This window comes from Excalfactoria chinensis, chromosome 18 (genome assembly GCF_039878825.1).
Source record: "Excalfactoria chinensis isolate bCotChi1 chromosome 18, bCotChi1.hap2, whole genome shotgun sequence".
NCBI classification, from domain to species: Eukaryota; Metazoa; Chordata; class Aves; order Galliformes; family Phasianidae; genus Excalfactoria; species Excalfactoria chinensis.
The window spans coordinates 3,570,361-3,589,903 of NC_092842.1; the positions used below are offsets into that span (position 1 = coordinate 3,570,361).

The following is a 19,543-nucleotide window of genomic DNA, read 5'->3' on the forward strand; positions in this document are numbered from 1 at the left end:
TCTGACCTGCTGGCTATTGAAGTGTTGCACTGAATGCAGCAGGAGCAGCTTTTAAGCTGGCACCAGTAACATTAATATGTTCCTCCTCTTCTCAGGGTTTTCCTGGTGATTTTGGGGAACGAGGACCTCCAGGCATCGACGGGAACCCAGTAAGTTGATAGCTTTTCTTCTTTCCATTGTGGTAGACAGCACGCTTTGCCATGTGGTGCTAGTTAGAGCTGAAAGAAGGTATTCAGTGTGATGGCAGCTGCTGGGGTTTTGTTGTCCCTCCTGTAAAACAAAGGTACCTTCCCACACACAAGCTCAGTACCTTTCCTCATCAGACATGAACATCAGTGGTAGTGCAAGATGTCCCAGGTTGTCTGCTCTGGAGCCTGAGGAGCAGACCTGGTGCTCTGGGCTCCTGCTGCCCTGCCTGGATCTCAGCTGGCCCAGCATGATGCTGGGAGGAATCTGCAGTCCCCTGAGTCCTTGACCTCTCTCCGGTCCCTATCTCACCCCTGCTGACTTTCTGAGAATGAGATGTGTTTCCTGGGAACTGGGTCAGGATGGTCCCAAGGACCATTTAAGCAGCTGGATGCTGGTGAGATTTATTTTGCTTTGCTCTTTTAGCACTTAATACCAAATGGTTGGGTGCGTGCTGTGTTTTCCACTGCTCACACAACATGCTCTTCTGGACTGTGTAAGTTCCCACATGTATTAACTATCTGAAAGGATTTTCTGAATGTCTTTCTCAGCTCTTCTTCAATTAGCAGATGAGGAGTTTTGATTCATCTTTGAAATTCATACCGTCTTGGTTATTCACACGTAATCACTCACGGCGTTCAATGTGTGGAGTAACCCACTCCTTATGTGTCTTTAAGTTCCCATCCATCATGAATGCAGACAAAAGTTATTTTCCCAAGCAGCTCTAACCAGCAAGCCATACTACAGCCTTTGTGGGAATTCAGCACAAGAATTACAATTGCAGTGAACTGAATGAACTAGATTCCCAAGGAATACTTCTGCAGGACTTTTCCCATCCTTCAATCAGCATAAGCCACAGGTCAGAGTGAAATCAGTAGTCCCAAAGCAGAAAGCTTTCTAGATTGCATTGCTCTTTCCACCCAGCCCACCAGGAAGAGCAGGAAGGTCAAAAAGAGTCCTTTGCTTTTTCCAAATAACTTGTTTTCGTTTAGATTTGCAAGTAGTCTCGAGTCCATTCAGAACATGGGCTCAGTGTTAGCTGAATGCCAGTTCCCAGAGCATCGGGGAAGAAGCGAATGTCCTTTCCGTTAATTCATCCAGAAGGATCGCTCTTCTTTCATCTTTATCAACAGCCTTTAAATATTAATGTGCCTTGGAGATCGTAGAATGAAAACAGACTGTTTGGGTTGACTTAAAGGGAGGTTCACGGGGTCACGAGCGGAGTCACAGACGCAGAAAAATGCCAGAAAGTCTGTTTGTGGAACAGGCAGATATGCCGAGTTTGCTAGGTGGAGTATGCAGCTAAATGGTAGGCAGGCGGGCAGGCTGCCATGGGTCCCAAGCTGCTCTGTTCTGCTGTTGCATTGGGATGGCAGAGCCGACAGCCTCTCATCTTCTTTCCGTCCCCTCCGGGCAGAGCAAAGGCTCACAACCACAGGGACGTCCTTCCCTCCTACCAGCTTACTGAGAACTGTTGAGCCATCGCATTCCAGATCTCGGTTCCTGGAGCACTTTAGTTATTCCAATTAGTCTCTTAATCACAAGAATTAGACATGGACTGTTGATTCATCTCCTTGTCTCTTGTCCCCGCGCCAGACTCATGTGCTGCAAAGGAAGATGGAGCATGATTCCTCTCGCAGGTCAGGGCTCAGCATGTCCTGACTGATTGCTAGGAAGGGAACACCTGTAAATCCCCCCCTTCCCCAGGCCAGGGAACAGCTCAAATAACAGCTGGTCCTGCCTGGGTTCCCGGAGGAATCCACCCCCTCCTCTTCCAAGAGGAAATCCTTTTGCATTAGGCATGAGGCCGTGCATTTCCACTTTTACCCTTTCTCTTGAGGAATACCCGTGTGACATAAGTCAGAAATCAAGGCGGTCCCACCTGCGTGTGTTGGGACCAGGAGCCGAGCATCCATACGCTCTTCATCCCAGCCATCTCCAGAGCCTATAGAGCTTCATGGGGAACTGAACAGCTCCTGTGCCATCCTTGGGGATGTTCCCTCTCCTGCCAGCACCGGCCCGTGACTGAATGCTCAAAGCTGACCTTATTACAGTGGCTTTGAGGACACAGAAATCCCACCCGTGAGGAACAATTGCTCCACAGATGTCCCAAGTATGCAGGAAAGGAACTGGCCATAAAAAAGCAATTTTCGGCTGCTTGAGATTATGAAACGCTTTTTGTGTGCGCTTGCCCAACAGTCCTTTACTCCACTTCCCATAAAATAAACACACGTAACCCTTTGCACGAGGAAGCTGAGCACGGTCAGTCACGTTGTGTCCCCTTCTCTTTCATTCTCTCGCTAGGCAGAGCTTCCCTTAAAAGGGGAGCCTTATTGCACTGAAGGGGACTCCACCAGATGTGCACTGTAAACCGAGCTGCTCTGTCAGAGTAGCCAGCATAATGCAGAGCAGGGGAAGGACTGTCTGAGCCAACAGGAAGTTTAGGATTTCCAATGTGCTTGTTTGGAGAGGCACTGCTGGAGATGGAGGTGTGCAAGGACAGGGCCTTGCCCTAACAACCTGCTGTCAGGGGGTTGGAAGTGTGTCAAAGGAGACCAGGGGGCACCTGAGCATCTCATAGGGATTGGTGAAGTACCTGGGCACTTAGTTTGGTGTGGGTCTGACGGTTGCTCTGCTGCACACCCCCTGGGATGCCACCAGCACCTGCTGGCGCCCTGGGCTTTAACCACTCCCAACCCCTCACCTTTTCCACTCCAGAGCAGCAGCTTGTCTCTCTGTCCCACCCTCACCTTGCTGGCCCATCTCTTATTGAGTCTTCCCCTTGCCTGGGACTGCTCCAATCTCTCCCTTGCCTGCCCCATGTGTGAAATGCTGCTTTCATCCATCCTGCTGCTGGGAGGGGACTGCAGCTGCAAATAGCTGTGGAGCAACAAGCAGCCCAGTGTCTGGAGAGGCCGAGCACCCTCACGATGGATGCTCTCCATCACTTTGGCTAGGGGAAGGAGTTGCACGGGGTGGGAACAGAAGGAGGAGGGAGGGATGGTGTTTTCCCTGCCCTCAAGCCCTTGAAACACTGAGCTGCCTTTCAGCCTGTGTTTGTCTGCAAAGAGTCCATAACCATGTCGGTCTGTCTTTCCTTTTAGGGAGAATTGGGAGCCCCAGGTCCTCCTGGAGTCCTTGGACTCATTGTAAGTATAAAAACAAATGGAGATCTGGCTTCTCGGGGCTTTAACCCTTTCAGGGTACATAACTGCACACAGATTTTCTCCTTCCTATGCAGAGGATGGCTGTGTGTGGGGGAGGTGTGACGGCTGGAGGGTGGGAGGTGGTGAGGGGCAAACCCTCTCTAAGCAAAAAGGAAGCAGTAAATATTTACTATTTGTGCACTTATTGCTAGATAACTCACCCTTTCAATAGCATTTACTGGGGTATTTCTTCAAAGATGCTGTATTAATTCTCCACCAGAATCTGTTGTTATTTACAAAGCAAGGCCCTGTGAGCAGCAGCCTAAGGGTGCACAGTTCTTGCTCACTGGGAAGACCACAAGCAGGAACTGTCTGCTCTCTGGGCACACAGGAATGTCATGCATGCTCCCATCACTAATCCAGGTAACCACAGGCACAGCCAAATTCCATCCTTCATAACATTTTTTTCCCTGGAGGAGATAAATGTCCATAAACAAGGGTGGCAGCTCATCCCTGCTGCACTGCACCTCGCATGGACATAGAGCACCCAACCCAGGAATTCTAAACTCAGTGCAGGAAAAGCAGAGAAAGTCCTAGCATCATAGAATCACAAACCTTGGGAAGGAGCTCTGAGATCACTAAGTCCAGCCATCAGCCTATTTACCACCATGCCCACTGACCACATCCCTCAATATGGTGCTCCAGCAGCTTTGATCTAAGGGTGACCTCTTCCATCCTGCTGGGAGATGAGACCCTTCCCCCCACACTTTCCTCCCCCATCTCCTGCCCCAAGCTTTCTGCAGGGCATGCAGAGGCATTGGGTGTTTGCTCCAGTTTGGCCCATGCTCAGTGCCTTCCTTCCTCCCTGCCACAGCACCTCAGGGAAGGGCTGTTCCCTCTGCATGCTGCAGGTGTTTGGGTTTGCTGTTTAAAAGAGGCTGGAGAGCAGAATTAAGCAAAACTAAAGCCTCTTGCTCCCCTAATTAGCTGTGCAGGCAAAGCTTTGAGTAAACGCCTTTCTACAAGAAGCCTTTATGCTGGAAGGCATGAAAAGGGCATCTGTTGGGGCCCTGACGGCTGGCCAGAGACAGCCCTGTTTATTGACACGTGGCCATGCATATCACTGCTTCCCTTCATGGGCTGAAGGCAATCAAAGCCCATTTAAATGCAGGCCACTGAAGGCTTCCCTTTATACGTGTGCATGCAGGTACACACAGGCAGAGTGAACTCCAGGGTCCTCCAGAGCTGCAGTTTCTCCTGCAGGTCCCAATACATGATGCTGTGCTGTCTTTTTGCAGCTGAATGGCCATGCTGCTGGGGCAGCCCTGTCCAATACTCTGACTTTACAAACAGTGGAAAAGAAAATCAATTCAGAAATCAGGAAGAATTGAGGGATACTGAGGGGCTGGATGGGAGAGGTATATGACCCCATTGGCTTTGAACCTAATGTCTTTGATCATTTTCTTTCTCTCACTAGGGTGACATGGGCTCTGTTGGACCTATTGGTTATCCAGGACCAAAGGGCTTAAAGGTGAGAGAAAGGCGGTGCTTTCTGAACTCTCACCCCTCCATGGCAGCACTGAAGATCATTTTATTCCTTCCTTGGGGTAGCAGTGACCATCCTAAGGGAGAGGATGAGCAGCAGTAGTGCTTGTCTCCTTACCCAGGCACAGGACTGCTGGACCCAACATCCCGCTGGTGGTCTGCAGTAGCTGTAAGTTACAGGAGGATGCCAGGGGCATTGTCCCCATGTGCCTCCAGCCCAAGGAGGGTATTTGAAGAAGGTCCATAGGAGTGTGCTTGGGGAGCAGCCAGGCATGGGGCTGTGCTGGGCCAGTGCTGAGGATCCGAGCCACCAGCATCACCAGGGACATGGACCTGAGCAAGTCTTTGCTGTGGCTCAGTCTCACTCTGGGCTTTCTTTTGTTTCAGGGACTGATGGGAAACCCTGGAGAACATGGACTGAAAGGTGATAAGGTGATCTGAATACTCCCTTATTGCACTGTGTTTTAATTTTGCATGTGAAATCCCCTTTCCAGCTTCTGTCTGTTATCCAGCACCATGGCAGTGCCTCCACTCTGACTCTTTTTGCTCCCATCCTTCCATCTTTCCCCTTTCTTGAAAGCGCAGTTTTGATTTCTCTTTCTTTTATGGTATCTGTCCCATGCTCTTTTCATAGAGCCCTAGAGTAGATCAGTTGTGCTCAGCTCTTTGGAGCTTCTCCATCCCACTGGTAGTGCTGGTAGCTCTACGATCATCCGGTGCTTTGCTAGGCTTTTACCTTTTAATACTAGTTAAGCAATGGGATGGAGAGGAAGATGAAAGCCCAACAGCACTGACAGTGGGTTTGGATTAATGCTTCTGGGGGAAACATGATATGACAAAGCAACACAGCTCACTGGATCATCAGGCTGTGTTTGGTATCTCTGCTCCTGCTCTGAAAGGTTCACCTCACCTCTTCTTGCCAGGAGGAAATTGCTTTATGCCAAGCTGATATAAATCCCTTTAGAGAAAGAGGAGAAGGGCATTGATGGCAATGATGTAGTGCTGCTGGCACAAAAACACGCAGCTTGAGCTAAACCAGCATGAATCTGCGTGTGTAAATGTCTCACTGTCATGAGAACCATCCTCCTACAGATATTCAGCTGCAGGATTTATGTAGTCTCAAGGAGTGGGAGGTGCAGTCATTGCTCTGATTGCTTAGGAAGGCAATGCACAATGACCATTAATTGTATTCTCCTCCTTCTGTGTGACGTTTTTTTTCTCTTATTAGATGTTTGCTTTTAGAGAATGATTTAGCAGCCCAGAATTGCACATGGAGGAAGTGGTGTCAAGCCAATTATTCCCACTCTCCTTACGTTACAGAAGCTCTTTGCCAGGGCTCCTGTCTGCAGTTCCCATTTCTCCCCTGTGCTGCCTTTTCACTTTTGTAGAGAGGAAGGAGAGGGTAAGAGAAAGTCATCTTCTCTAGGACAAGCTTAAGACATTGGAGCTGGTTTCTTGGCTCAACACCAGTTCCCAGAGCCCACAATCTCTTCTGTCTGTTCCTTGGAAGAAATGGCTAAATGCAGTCAGAACTGGACAGCATTTCAGTCAGTGTATAGCAAAATAACCTTCATGGCCAGCGCAGTCTCCATCACTTTACACAGACCACTGTGTTTATCCCCACTGTTTCTCCAGTTGTTCTTAATGATGTTGCACAAACAATTTGCATCTCTCACAAGGGTTGTCCTCTCTACAGCCACAAGAGCAGAACTATCTGAACTATCCACCACCCCCCAACAGCCCTGTACTGTCTTGCAGGTTCCCTGCTGGAGTGATGGGAAGCTTTCCTCTCTCATTTTCTGCCTCTCCCATTGCATTTCCCTTAGACAGGACAGACTCCCTTCTTGGCTTTCATTGACTCCCATGATTCTTTAGTGAATTGTGCCTTTAAGCCGGTTTATTTCCTCTCATTCTGATTTGGGCCTTATGAGCAAAAACACTCATCCCCTCTTAGAGCTTGTTTACATTATGCTTTAATTGCTTACGCTGCGGTACCACTGAGAAATGCAAATGGCAGCTGCTCTTGCTGCAGTTGCTCATTCTGTAGCAAGGGAAAATCTCTGCCTTCTGGGGCTCAGAGTCTAAATGCAGTTCTGTCACTGATAGTTTCTGCTGCTGTTATTTTTAGGTTGTGAAATCTGAACTGGTTTCCCTGATTGCTTACTCTTATTTTTCTGCCTGTTTGATTTTGACTTCATTATGACTCTCCATCATCATCTTCAGACAAAACTATCTTTCGGCTATGACCAGAAACATAAACAACCCGCCTGCATCGTGTATTTCTTCCCTCTGTCTGTCAGTCTGAAAGTCTGCCTTCTGCCATTCTTGAACCATATCCAGACAATGACTGCTTACATATCTGCCTCTGCAGAGATCCTCATTCATAGCCTGGTTATGTCCCAAGTAACAGTTGTTGGACATTCAGGGTGTGAGTACCAAGTTGAATTTAGTTAACTAGTCAGAGGTAACAGCCCAGCCACTGCACAGCAACCCTTCTGCTCCATCACGGTGCCAGGAAGCTGGTGAACACAGACTTCATGTATAAAAAGAAGTGCTAGAAAGGTGAGGGTCAGCCTCTTCCTAGGAAGAAATTGCATAAGCCTGGAACAGAGTGATCTTCAGAAATCACAGGAGGTGATGAGTGCAGAGGAAAGGTGGAGAAATCAGGGGTAATCCCAGCTGCTGATCCATTGGAAGGAGTTTTATGAATCAGGACATGTGCAGCTGGTGAATGGCATGGCTCAGTAAGATGCCTCTTGCAGATTTGCATTGTTAGCTCCCCTCACATTACCAAGCAGAAAGCCACAGAGAAATGCCCAATTGAGAGCTATACAGGGTTTTTGCACAGAGACCTTTGTATATTGCAGACAGCAAACCTGCATCATGTTTGCAGTCAGTTGCTCCCCTCGCAGCCCACTGTGTGCAGCGTTGCATTAAAAGGGGCCTCTGCATCTCTGGAGCTTCCTTTGTTTTATAGGTGAAACACAAAGCGCAGGCAATGCCCCATGGGCAGATCCTCTTTGCAGTTTCAGATTGTGCCTCATCCCATCCCCACCAACAGAGTCCTTTGGTGGCTCACGCTGTCCCTGTAGAAAGTTAAAGACTTGCATTTTCAGTAGAGGTGATAAAGACTGTGATTTCAGAGCAAAGATTTCTCTTCCAATAAAGCCTGTTTTCCTGCTGCTATCTGGCAGAGTTGGTTGCCTGCTGATTTTGGTGCTTTAAGCCACGGACTAGGTAAAAGAAGTGGAAAATTCAGAGAAGACGAGAGAAGTCGTGCGATGGCTGTAAAACGAGCTGGATGGTGCAGTATTCTTTTGGCCATCTCTACTGCTTCTGATACTTGCAGTTCATCCGCACGGGAGCTGTGTAAATAGCTGATTTTTTCCATCTGTGTGCTTTGCCAAAAGAAAAGGAAGAGATGGAAAGTAGCTTGGATGAAGCAGAGTGTCGGTTGTTTGACTCCAAATACTTCAGGCTTAGGGAAAAAAAAAAGAAAGGATTAAAATTCATTTACCGTTGCTTAAGAGGAGCGTTTCAACTTTGCTGTATCAAAGCCTTGTTTGGAAAGACGGCTCAGTGAAATGTTCTCAGAACATTTACCAAAACATCTCATTTAGCGTGAAGCCATGCAATGTTTCCACCATTGAATCTGCGCTCTTCTTTAGTATTTTCCTTCTGGAAAAGTTGAGCCCAACAAATCTTTCCCAATTGAAGATGAAACCATTCACAATTTCATTATCCCCAGCAAGTTACCGCAGCACTTATAATTATTTCAACTCTTTGATAACACGTGGGTGGTTTTTGCTGGAGTAGGAGTAGACTTCCTGTGTCCTCTGTCATCTCTCTGTAGGCTTTGGCTCTGTAGCAGAGTCCGTATGTCTTCCATGTGATGTACATATAAGCATACAACTCTGTACTCTTGCATGGCTTGTTCCCTTACTGGAACCCTCTGGAGGTTATCTGATACACAAAGCAAGGCTAAAGGGTAACACAAGATAGCCTACTGTCTCCAGAAAGCCTTCCCTAAGGAATAGGGTTACTTATTGCTGCCTATGGAGTCAGAATGCTTTAGAATGTCCTGAAGAGGGGAAAGAGAGCTCAGTTAGAAGGTACTGTGCTCAAAGTTAGGGACCCCATCCCAAAATACAGCAGCCTACCCATCCTGGAAATCTCAGCCTAGATACTGGCAGTGAGGTGGTTCTAAAGCCAACAGGAGGACTCCTGAGTATTGTTTCCCTTGCTGTAGAACCTTATGAGAGAAAAGGTCAATTGCTCAAGAACTTACTAAGTCTTCTGCTCAGCTGAATCTAAACATATCACCACCTTCACGGTTGCTGTCAGCCAGAGGAACGTGCCACTCTTCTTACAGCTTCCATGGAAACACAAAGCTTGCACGTTCATATTTTTCTTTCCCTGCAGTTTCTTTTTCCAGTTCAGAAGCAGTGTTGGGAAATGCCTGCAGTGCTTAGGATTATTGTTAGAGTGAATATGATCTACAGTTTGCCACCACAGTGTGGAATGGAACTAGTGATAAGACTTTTTGCTATGCAATGCACCATCTATCATCGACCTGGGCATTTTGGCCATTGCTGTTGTCTGTTTTAACTCTCTTTGGTGGTGTGTATCCAGGGTGACCAGGGAGGAGCAGGTCTTCCAGGAGATATTGGCTTCCAAGGAGACAAGGTAATTGTTTTCCCTTACTTCATCAGTTTTGGTTCCTTGTCTGGGTAGTTTGTGTGGCCATCAGCATCTTTGGCTCCTCAAGTCAAAAGGTTCTCCTCTTCATATAGCTCTCATTTGGAGTACTCTGCTGCAACTCATCAATTTTGTTGTTATTCATAATTAAGAAGAGATAAGTGATAATAAAAACAATGGGACAGGACCAGAGGTGGGAAAATTGGTCTTCTTTCATGCTCCATCGTGTTTTCTGAAATATCCCCTTTCTTTCTATTTCAGGGTAGCCACGGTTTGCCTGGGGTCCCTGGGGCACGAGGGAAACCAGGCCCTGTGGTAGGTAACCAAATGTCCTCATCACCCTGATGTCCCTTTCTGGTGGTCCAGCACACAACTGGGCAGAGCTGTACTCTTCTAAACAGAAAAGCCAGCAGCCAGGAGTTCACTTTGCTCTGTGTTTTTTTCTGATTTCTGCAGGGAAAAGTTGGTGACATGGGTCCGATGGGGTTTCCAGGACCGCCTGGCCCTGAGGTACGTCCCACCACCTCCTCTTCCACCTTTCCTTTGCTACTTTCTGCAGCACAGTGCAAAGCAGGACATCGGTGCTCTGGTATTTTGCTGGGCCTGGAAGGGCTCTCGGTCAAGTGCTGCCACTTAGCAATCCTCGCTCTGTTGCTATTGGAAATAACCACAGATTCCTTTGTGTCCTCAGCAAAGGGAAGGAGCTGCCAGCTAATGAGCGTGTCAGCACCTTTCCTAATTCCCCGCCTGCCGCCCTTTGTCGCCGAGGCGTGCAGTTCCTTTCTGGGAGCAGTGAGATGATGTGCTGACTCGTAAAGATTAATTAAAACCCAAATTGCCGTTTTTAGCCGCTCGATGACAGGAAAGACTCGTAGCAATAAATCTTCCAAGGGGATGGACCGAGGGGGAGCAGCGGGGAGGGCTGCGGTGCCGATAGATGTTCCATTGTGTTCCAGCCTTCCCTCGGGATGGCCCACACACAACCCCGATAGCTGAGCGCTCAGCCTTTCCTCCAGGCTCTCATAAGGGCTGCTGGTTGTAGACATCCTCAATGTATGCCCCAATGGTTTCTTGTCTTCTTCAGGGCTTCCCAGGGGACATTGGCCCACCGGGAGAAAACGGCCCCGAAGGTCCAAAGGTGAGCAGAGCTCTGTGTGGGGTGGAAAGCAGCCAGGAAAAACACAGGGGTGGGAAAGGGGGGTGGGCAGAAAGCCTTGTAGGTCCCTCTGGGTTGCATTTCAGCTTGGGCTGTTTGACTTGAGGTCCCTCCAAGAGTGCCGTTTTCTTTTTATTTTTAAAGCTTTTTTTCTGTAACAAAATTGACGTTGGATGATGTCCTGTGGCTGTGAAAGAGAATTTCTTCTTCTAATGGCCTTTCTGAGCTTATGTTACTGTTTTTCTGAGTATCTTTTCCTTTGGTTTTTCACAGGGGAAGCCAGGAGCGCGGGGTTTACCTGGGCCAAGAGGGCTGCCTGGACAAGAGGTGAGCATCCTCAGCCCAAAAGCACGTGGTGTTTAGAGAACTGCATTGCATTTTGAAGGCTCATGCACACTGAAGTGTTGCCTGTGATCCGAAATCCTCCGTTCCCTCTGAATGTGGAAGTAAATGCTTATATTTACCAGTCAGAACCACGCAGAGAAGCTTCCCATGGCTGCAGCTCTGAGACCTTTGCTTCCAGTCCCTGCTGACATCTGTTGACCTGAAATGCTGCGCTGGCATTTCTTCTCCAGTCTCTTCCCCCGCACCCACACACACTTCAAACGGATGTTAATGCCCCTTTCCCTGCACACCCCTCTGCACAGGCATGCCCTGACCTGGCTTTTTGCTTTCTGCTCCTTTTAAGTATGTTTTCTTTCAGCTGTGAGACCTGCAGGCTCGGCTCCCTCCATAGTGCAATACGGTTTGTAAAAAGACCACATCAGCTGAAACTGCAAAGATTTGTTTGCCCCAGCAACTCTGAGCCTGCAGCTTTCACCTCTCATTGCTTGGGAAAACCTGAAGCTTCCTTCCATTTGCAGTCTATAAAACAGGACAGTTGCCACTGATCTGATTATCCTGGAGCTGCAAATACTTCATAGCAGCTTCCATGGCTGTAGTGTGGTGGCTTCAAGGTAGTTTCTTCTCAGTCAGACCAGTGTTTGTCTGCAGTCAGGAAACATTTTGCAACTCCATGCACACATGGGCAGGAGCTCGGTGTAACAGCACTAACCATCCTGGCTTTTTCTGGGAACTCTTTTGCTTACCCTCTAAATGCAATTAATGCAAATTAGCTCGTTTATTTGCACTGAAATAGGGGGGGAAAAATATTCTAGGCAATTTACAAAGGGAATCAAAGCTTTGCATTCCAGGTTCAGGCAGGCATGACCAAGCTGCCTTCAATTTACTCTAGTTAGCAAGCTTAAAAGTAAGCCTGAAGACATGGACATGGACTTCAGTGTGCTGAAGGACTTTGAATGTGCATCAGAGCACACAACGGTGCTGCTGTTAGCCCAGGCAAAGGCTGTGAGTTGCACCTTTAGGAGTGTGCCATGATATGGGTGTATGTCTGAGCCAGCTGAGCTGGGTGCCTGACTTGCAGTCCCAACCTCAGCCTGCCAGCTCGTGCCACTTCATTACCGCAGCTTGACCACTGAAATGAGAGCAGCGAGAACAGCGGCTGCCAAGGGTGCATTTAATTTCTCTCTTGGCAGTTGGTTTTGGACACTTGAGATAATTTTTTGTGAAGCTTAATTGAAGGTCTCCTAGAAGCTGTAGATCTGATTCTATCACAGTTGGTGTAGAGCCAAGGGAGAAAGCTGAGTCCAATTGCTGCGTGAGATTTTGAGATAGCTCCGTCCTGCAGCATGTGTAGTCCCATTTGAAGGCAAAAGGGAAACCTCCACGCTGTTGCCAAGAGGTTCTGTGGGAAATTTTGCAACGCTCTTTTTGTGGAAAAGAAAAAGAGTAGAAGGGCTCTGCAGCATCCATATCACTGCCAGATCAGATGAAGTAGAGTTCTGTGAGCGTATCCAGTGTATCCCATGGGCTAAATCCAGCCATGAGAAGCCCACGCTGCTGATGTTTACTTTGGTCAAATTTTGAGTGGCCTTTACCAGCAGGATTTGACTTCAGATTTAAGAGGAGCTTCAGAGATGCTGAACTGCCTGCTGTGTGGTTCAGAGGGACTCTGTTGTTTAAGTGTGGCAGCTGAGCACCCAGCCTGTGTTTAACCGTTGTTCATCCTGCAGACCTTTCATTCTTACTGCACGGTGAGTCCAGACTTTGTCACTACTTTGCTCATTATAATTTCTTTTCACCTTAGGGAGATGAAGGGCCCATAGGACCATCAGGAGTCCCTGGTTCAGAGGTGGGTTTCAGCGGTTTACTCAGTTACTGTCAACTCCATTCACCTTGCAATGAAATTTGATGTAAAGCTTCAGACCTCCAGGTTTGGGACGTCGTCTGCCCTTCTAGAAAATAATGTATTGTCCATAGTTTGATCCAGTTTCTTGATCCAGAGTGGCTGAAAGTCAAGGAAGAGTCTTTCATGGGGTGTTGAGTGAGACTCTGATTTTATAACTTGTTTAAGGTCTCAGACCTTGAAAAACCCTCTACTGTTCACTCTCTATATAAAACAACCCAACAGGGATTGGTTGATTATAGTCCACGCGTGATGTTTCTGATGTGATGTTTAGCAGTGGAATCGAGCCACAGGAGCATTGTTTCCAAGCTGTGCGTTGTCGTATGGGTTTTTATAGGCACACTGCTGTAACTCAGGGAAGCTACAGGAGTGTTATCGTTTTGCTTTTTTATATTTATTATTCTTATGTGTATTTCAGGGTCGACCTGGACGGAAGGGATTTCCAGGAAGACCTGGTCCTGACGGTCCCAAGGTGAGCAACATGTTTGTTCATGGTCAGAGGAGGAGTGAGCAGAAGAAAGAACAGATAGAGGGATGTCTCTGTTCTCAACCTCACCATTCTCCAAGCCCAGGGTGTTGAGTTCAGAGAGCACAGAAGAAACAGGTTTATCTTTTTCACTGAATTTTGGGGTCTCAGTTTTCACTTGATATTTTCAGCTAAAAGTACGGTGGTGCATTTTTTAAGCCGTGTACTTTATTATAGATAAGAGAGTTCCTCTTTTGATATGAACATCTCCCCCCACATCACTTCATCTTATTTTCCATTGTTTCTCCACGTTTTTGTTCTAAAACAATGCACATCATATCATCATAAGCAGTAGGAGGTATCCCAGGGCAGCCCACTCCACAAACCCGCACTCGAAAGGAAAGAGAAAACCCAACAAAAACAACCTCTTCAAACAGTAAATAGCAAAAATGTGGTCTGGCAGCGTGTCTGGAGTATCTGCCTACTGAGAAAATACAGCTGCCATCACCCAGAGACAATAGTGCTTAGTGGTGAGTGGCCTCTGGATGGCCCATCCAAAGCACGGTGCTGGCTTTCAGCGCTGCTCCTATATCCTTGGCAGATCTGAAATGCTCCCCTTCCTCTTGTTTTCCTCTTCATCCCTCGTTTTTCTCATTCTCTGAATTTCTCTGATCCTACGCTGTGATTTAGCTCATGTGGGTTGTTCCTGTGGTTTTCATGCTCCGTGTGACAGTAATGTGCCTATGGTTGAGATTTTGCAAGAGCAGGAGCAAGGTCATCACTGCCTGGGAATATTTGTGTTGCCTTTTATTATTCTTTGTTCTTTCCATTAGCAGGAGAGTTTCCTACATCCCTTATGTCACCCTGGAGCTGCTTCTCTCCACAGTGTCGCATACTCTTGCTTTCACCAGATGATGCTCAGATCCTTGGGTTAATTGTGGTCCTTTCCTACACTCTTCCTTTGGCTGATGTGTTTGGGCTGTTGCTTTATTCAGTTGTTCTGATATAAATGATATGGGTAGAAACATCCCAGCTTCAAGAGGTCCCCCAATGATAACTCATATCTTGTTAACCATGGGGATAGGTCACCCAGGGCTAGGCTGTGCTACAGGAAGACAGGCAGCTTGTGCTTCAAAGCTCCTTGAAAGCTAAGGGAGTTTTGTAAGATGAGGTTCTTGCTGTGTGTGCTCACAGAATCACATTGTACTGAGGGTCTGACTGGGAGCTCTGAGTAACCATGTCCCTCCTCTCTCCTTGTGACACAGGGTGAGCCAGGAAACAACGGCCGGCCGGGGAAAGTTGGTGAGCAGGTAAAGTGCTTGTTTTCATGTCTGTTGGATGATCTCCCGTGTTCAGAATGTCCTGGATGATAAGGGAGCAGGCAGAGGACAGAAGCTGGGGGTTTCTGGCTACCTCAACCTGGCTGTGCTCCTGGTGCTCCAGTTGTGCTGCAGGAAACATGTTGTGTAGTGAGGCTGAAGCTCCTGGTGAACAGCACTGACAGTGGCCATGGGGTCTATGATAAACTGGATGTTTTCCCATATGCAGTCTGATAAAGTCACGGTTCAGTATAGCACATAGAAATGGCTGCGCTTCTAAAGATGAAGGCATGGAAACTGAATAGATTACAGATTTCTGCCTATTCCTCTTGTTCCCAAAAGGGAAATTCCCAGCTTTGCTTATATAGGTTTGAAGCATCTCTGCCGTGAGGTGCTGTACTGCTTTCGGAGGAGGCAGCACTGGGTAAGAGAGACACTGAGCTGCATTTCATTGTACCGCAAGAGAGAACATTCTGCTGGGTTACCAGGGGACATTCATCATCCCTGTAGGTTTCAGGGTAACCACAGGCATCAAGGAAAAAGAAACAATCATCCCCATGTCTCTGTGATTGAAACCTACCAAGTTGTCCACCACCATCCCTGAAATTGCAGCCACGGAACCTCCGACGTGTTCTCTGCATTCCTATATGACCACACCGTGCTGGAGGCAGCAGCTGGCCCTGGCAAGGATGGTGGTGCCACAATGGATTCTATACTTTTCAGTACCAAAGCTTCAGTAGAAGTCAAGGATGATTGTTCCTGTCTGGAAGTTATCAGCACTTCTATGTTCTGGTTAATAATTAACTCCTGAAGAGCAACAACTGGAAAAATAAAGATGCTCCTCACACCTGAAGTTGGAGCCCAACTGGAGGCACCTATTTTATCACAGTTAAAAATGAGTGTTTAGAAGTGCCTTAAGAACTTGAACAAGATGTTGAAAGACAAGCCATCGTTGGGATTGTTATGCTTTAATGTCCCTCAGGACTGACCTTGGATGAAAACTGTAGGCACTGTTCACTGAAAAGAAAACACAGCTGGCCTCCGCTGACACCGAGACCAGCATGGTGGTATGAAAGCTGCCTCTTTTATTCTTAGTCAATTAGTCTCTGTCTAGAAATATCACCCAGAAAGAATTTCCATTTCCATACCAGTTAAGTCATTAGAACAAAAATGTCATGCCAGATTAGTGAGAAATAACTTCCCTTCCCATCACACCTTTGCTGGACAACGCTGGAGTGTTGCCTTCTCATTCCTTCCTCCACCTGAGCACCAGTGTTTGGTGGTGAGGCAGGGCTGGTATTTGCAGAGCTCCGAGGGTTGAGCTTACAAGGTCACTTGGTGTTGAAACCTTCAGTTTATCCCTGTTTTCTCCTTGGAGATCTTGGTACTCAGATGCTCCAGACTTGCCGTGCAGACCTCCCTGCAGTCCCATCTGGCTGGAAAAGCTCAGCAGGGCAGCATGAAGAAAGATCTGCCATCCATCCCACTGGAGCTCTCTTCACATGGACACCTGTTTAGGCAAACATAGGAATTTCTGTAAGGCTTCCAGTGGCAGTTAAGCTCTGTTTAAGAAGAGGAGTGTTTAAGTCACGGGACACTCTCTGGTACGTTGTTTTTCCATTGCAAGGACGCTGACCTGGGAATCGCATTCATAAGATGCTTGCTGCCTTCAGATGCTGGAGGCACTCCAGCTGCTGAGTTCTCCTGCACCCTGAAAATGTATGATTTAACCCTTCCTTGTCAGCATATGGAGACAATAATATGATGAAGAGCCACCAGCCTGCCCTTCCAGAGCTTGGAACACTGAGCAGGTTGATCTCACTTGAGATGGCACACTGAGGAGAGGTACCACCAGCCCATGAACTCACCAGCTCTGCACTAGAGGCTGAAAATATCAGTGGTGATCTTTGCCAGCTGAAAAAGACTAAGGATGACCCACCTCCTTCATGGGAATGAGGTTTTGTCATGGCAGAACAGCTTTTGGAGTCCTTCCTCTTATAGCAGAAGCTCACATGGCAATGTTATGGCCACATCCCCTCTGAGAAGAGCAGTCAACAGCAGTCCCATGGGGAATGTCTTCCTTGGAGGCAGCATATTGCCCAGATAGCCAGTATTACTCCGAAGTAATTTGTCAAAGGAAATCAGCACCATCACTTCTCTATGCAACGGATTTTCTTTGCAGTGCTCACACAAAGGAGGGGAGGTGCATCAGTTCTGCAGGTGGGATCTGACACGTGGAGGTAGGGGTGGATGGATCACAGGGCAGAGAATTGCATAGTGCCTTCCCAATGCGTTCGCCTTTCCCTCCAGCATCTTTCCAATCCCCATTCAGGGATTCATTGGTGCTCAAGGGCACGTGTTCCTTTCACCCACATCCCAGAGTGGAGCACAGTGCAGCCCCGCATTATGGCTGAGCTCCAGTGCGCAGAGGGTTAAACCGCATGGCTTCTCTATGCGGGTCAGAGCGTCCTCCCTTAAATGCAATATTTACTGTTTTACTTTCCCTTTCTTTCATCTGAATGGGAGGATTGTACATTTACTCCCTCCCGCCCTTTGTCCCTGCTTTGTTTTGTTTTGAGTTCTGGCGAACCAGTAAAACAGAAAGGCCAGGATCGGATCCTGCTGGGAGCGACTGGCGGTGCCGTCCCCGGGAGACCCCGCTCACGCTGCGCTGCCGTTCCATCCTTTCTCTCACATAGGCAATGATTTATGCAGGGCTTCAGTGCCGACTTGCTCTCTGTTGATGAGAGCAAGGGGAGGGGGGGGGGGGAGTTGTTTAATTATGGCAGCGTTGGAGAATAAATGGGGAAAACCAGACAGGAGTCAGGAATTGCAGCCCACCAGTTTCCCTTTTTCCATCCCCCAAAGCCCCAAGCAATGTTTTAACAATCTCCATCCCTTTTCTGCCGTGCCCTTGGCTGGGGCACGCAGCCGGAATCACAGCAATATGCTGAACCTTCCATCTCATAGAAATGTTTTACATTCTTGCCTGGTGTGCTGCGCAGCCACCGCTGCTGGGACTTCACGTGCACCGTTACACGGCACTGCCTGGAGCCGTGTGTTGTGCACAGCTTCTTTTCCAGCCCCAGGAACCTGGGAAAATACATTATGCTGCAGCCATTTTGGTGTAACATCCACTGTTCACATTTGCTTTGGTTTAATGTTGGCCACCGGTGACTCTTCTGGTCCTTCTATCTAAATATTCAGTGACATGCAGCAGTTATCGTCTAAGTATGTGCACTTGTGCCTAATTGGATGGGTAATTGATTCAGCAGCCTTCAGCAATGCCACCCAGTGGTAACCTTGCTTATGCAGATGCTGAGCATTTGCCTGCTGTCCCAGTGGTTTCTGCATTGGGCCTGCACTGTCCCGTATGCAGTGATGCTCGAAGGATGGCATTGAATTGTACCATAGGAAGAACATTAATGCATGAAGTCTCTTGGCATTTGGAGTTCTCATCCAGGCAATACCAATGGAGAATGCATTCTGTCCATGCCTTGCTCAGCAGAAACCCATTAAGTTGGTAGGAAGGATGCTGTACATCAATGCTCCAGAACCTTAGCTTGAAGTGGCATGTTTCCATCTCCCTATTTATCAGCAGGTCTGTGTTTTTCTCATTATCCCAAATGCAGTTAAATGCTGACTAATCCTGATTAGCCTATTTTGGGGGTTATTTTCCCATGGTGGTTTGTGAGTAGTGGGACAGATCTGCTGCCCTGCTGACCCCTCAGACCTTTATTTCCTGTCAACATCCCAATAACGTGACACTATCCAAGGCAAAATGAGTTTGCACAAAAGTCCAATTAACCCAGAGGAAATCTAGCCTGTGCAGCAGTGAAAATAATGGTGACTCCCAGTGTGTGCAACCCAGGAGCTCCCGCTATTGGTGCTCCTGGGGAGGCTGTGCTGACATTTAGGGTAATGCTTGCAAAACAAAGCCACACTACGAGCTCGGCCTCTAGGAAATGTGCTTAACTCATCCCCTATAGTGTGTGCTGTGGCTCTCGTAGACCCCAGTGCTGCCGTTCCAGCTGGTCCAAAGCAAAACCAGCTGTGGAGTTCAATGCTGCTATGGCTGGAAGCTCCCTGTCTGCTTTGGTAGCCAGTGGGAATCACTGAGCAGCCTACAGGGGATGCTGGACTGCCTCAATCACCAAGGCAGAGCAAAGAAACTGTTTACTTTCCAGCAAGTAGAACTGAGAATTAATTGTGCTTTTCTTATTCCTCAGGGTCTAATGGGATTCATTGGTCCAGTAGGGGAGCCTGGAATAGTGGGAGAAAAGGTAAGATTGCTGGCAGTGAATCAGTTGCTCTGACTATTGAAGGATGAGGGAGACTGGGATGGGGGAGGATTGCAGAGACTTAATTGTCTGTGCAACACCCAGCTGGGAATGCAGCATGTCCAGGGTGTCTGAGCTAGTCTTGGGCCAGGCACATTAGCGTGCATTTACCCTCTAAGGAGAGGCTGTCAAATATCCTTTGAAAACACCAATTCTTTTAATTTGTATTCACTCATAATCTGCCAGAAATGTTGTGTCTGACAGTCAGAACCAGGGCTGAGCCTGTGCCCAACAGAGGGGCTCACCAAATTCTCAGAGGCAGAATGAGAGTGCAGGCACATGCCCAAGCAAAGGCTGCTCCAAACCCTCCCCCCCCTTTTCATTTAACCAGCCCCTTGCTGTCTGCCTGCCCAGTGGTTGTGTTGGGCACGCTGCTAAGGGCTGGTGCCCTCTGCTGTGCAGTACTGATACCTGCTTCTTCCAGGAGGAAAAAAGACTTTAT

At 47.9% G+C, this 19,543-nt stretch overlaps 1 protein-coding gene across 1 annotated transcript in view; it reads left to right on the forward strand.

Annotated features, from left to right (window-relative positions):
• Window positions 1-19,543, forward strand: part of COL27A1 (collagen type XXVII alpha 1 chain) — a 110,759-nt gene that overhangs the window by 46,449 nt on the left and 44,767 nt on the right. The window contains exons 13-25 of the mRNA XM_072352652.1: window positions 96-149; window positions 3,291-3,335; window positions 4,810-4,863; window positions 5,265-5,309; window positions 9,510-9,563; window positions 9,837-9,890; window positions 10,032-10,085; window positions 10,660-10,713; window positions 11,005-11,058; window positions 12,878-12,922; window positions 13,395-13,448; window positions 14,708-14,752; window positions 18,991-19,044. Coding sequence (XP_072208753.1) covers window positions 96-149; window positions 3,291-3,335; window positions 4,810-4,863; window positions 5,265-5,309; window positions 9,510-9,563; window positions 9,837-9,890; window positions 10,032-10,085; window positions 10,660-10,713; window positions 11,005-11,058; window positions 12,878-12,922; window positions 13,395-13,448; window positions 14,708-14,752; window positions 18,991-19,044 — 666 coding nt within the window. The remainder of the gene's footprint in view (window positions 1-95; window positions 150-3,290; window positions 3,336-4,809; window positions 4,864-5,264; window positions 5,310-9,509; window positions 9,564-9,836; window positions 9,891-10,031; window positions 10,086-10,659; window positions 10,714-11,004; window positions 11,059-12,877; window positions 12,923-13,394; window positions 13,449-14,707; window positions 14,753-18,990; window positions 19,045-19,543) is intronic.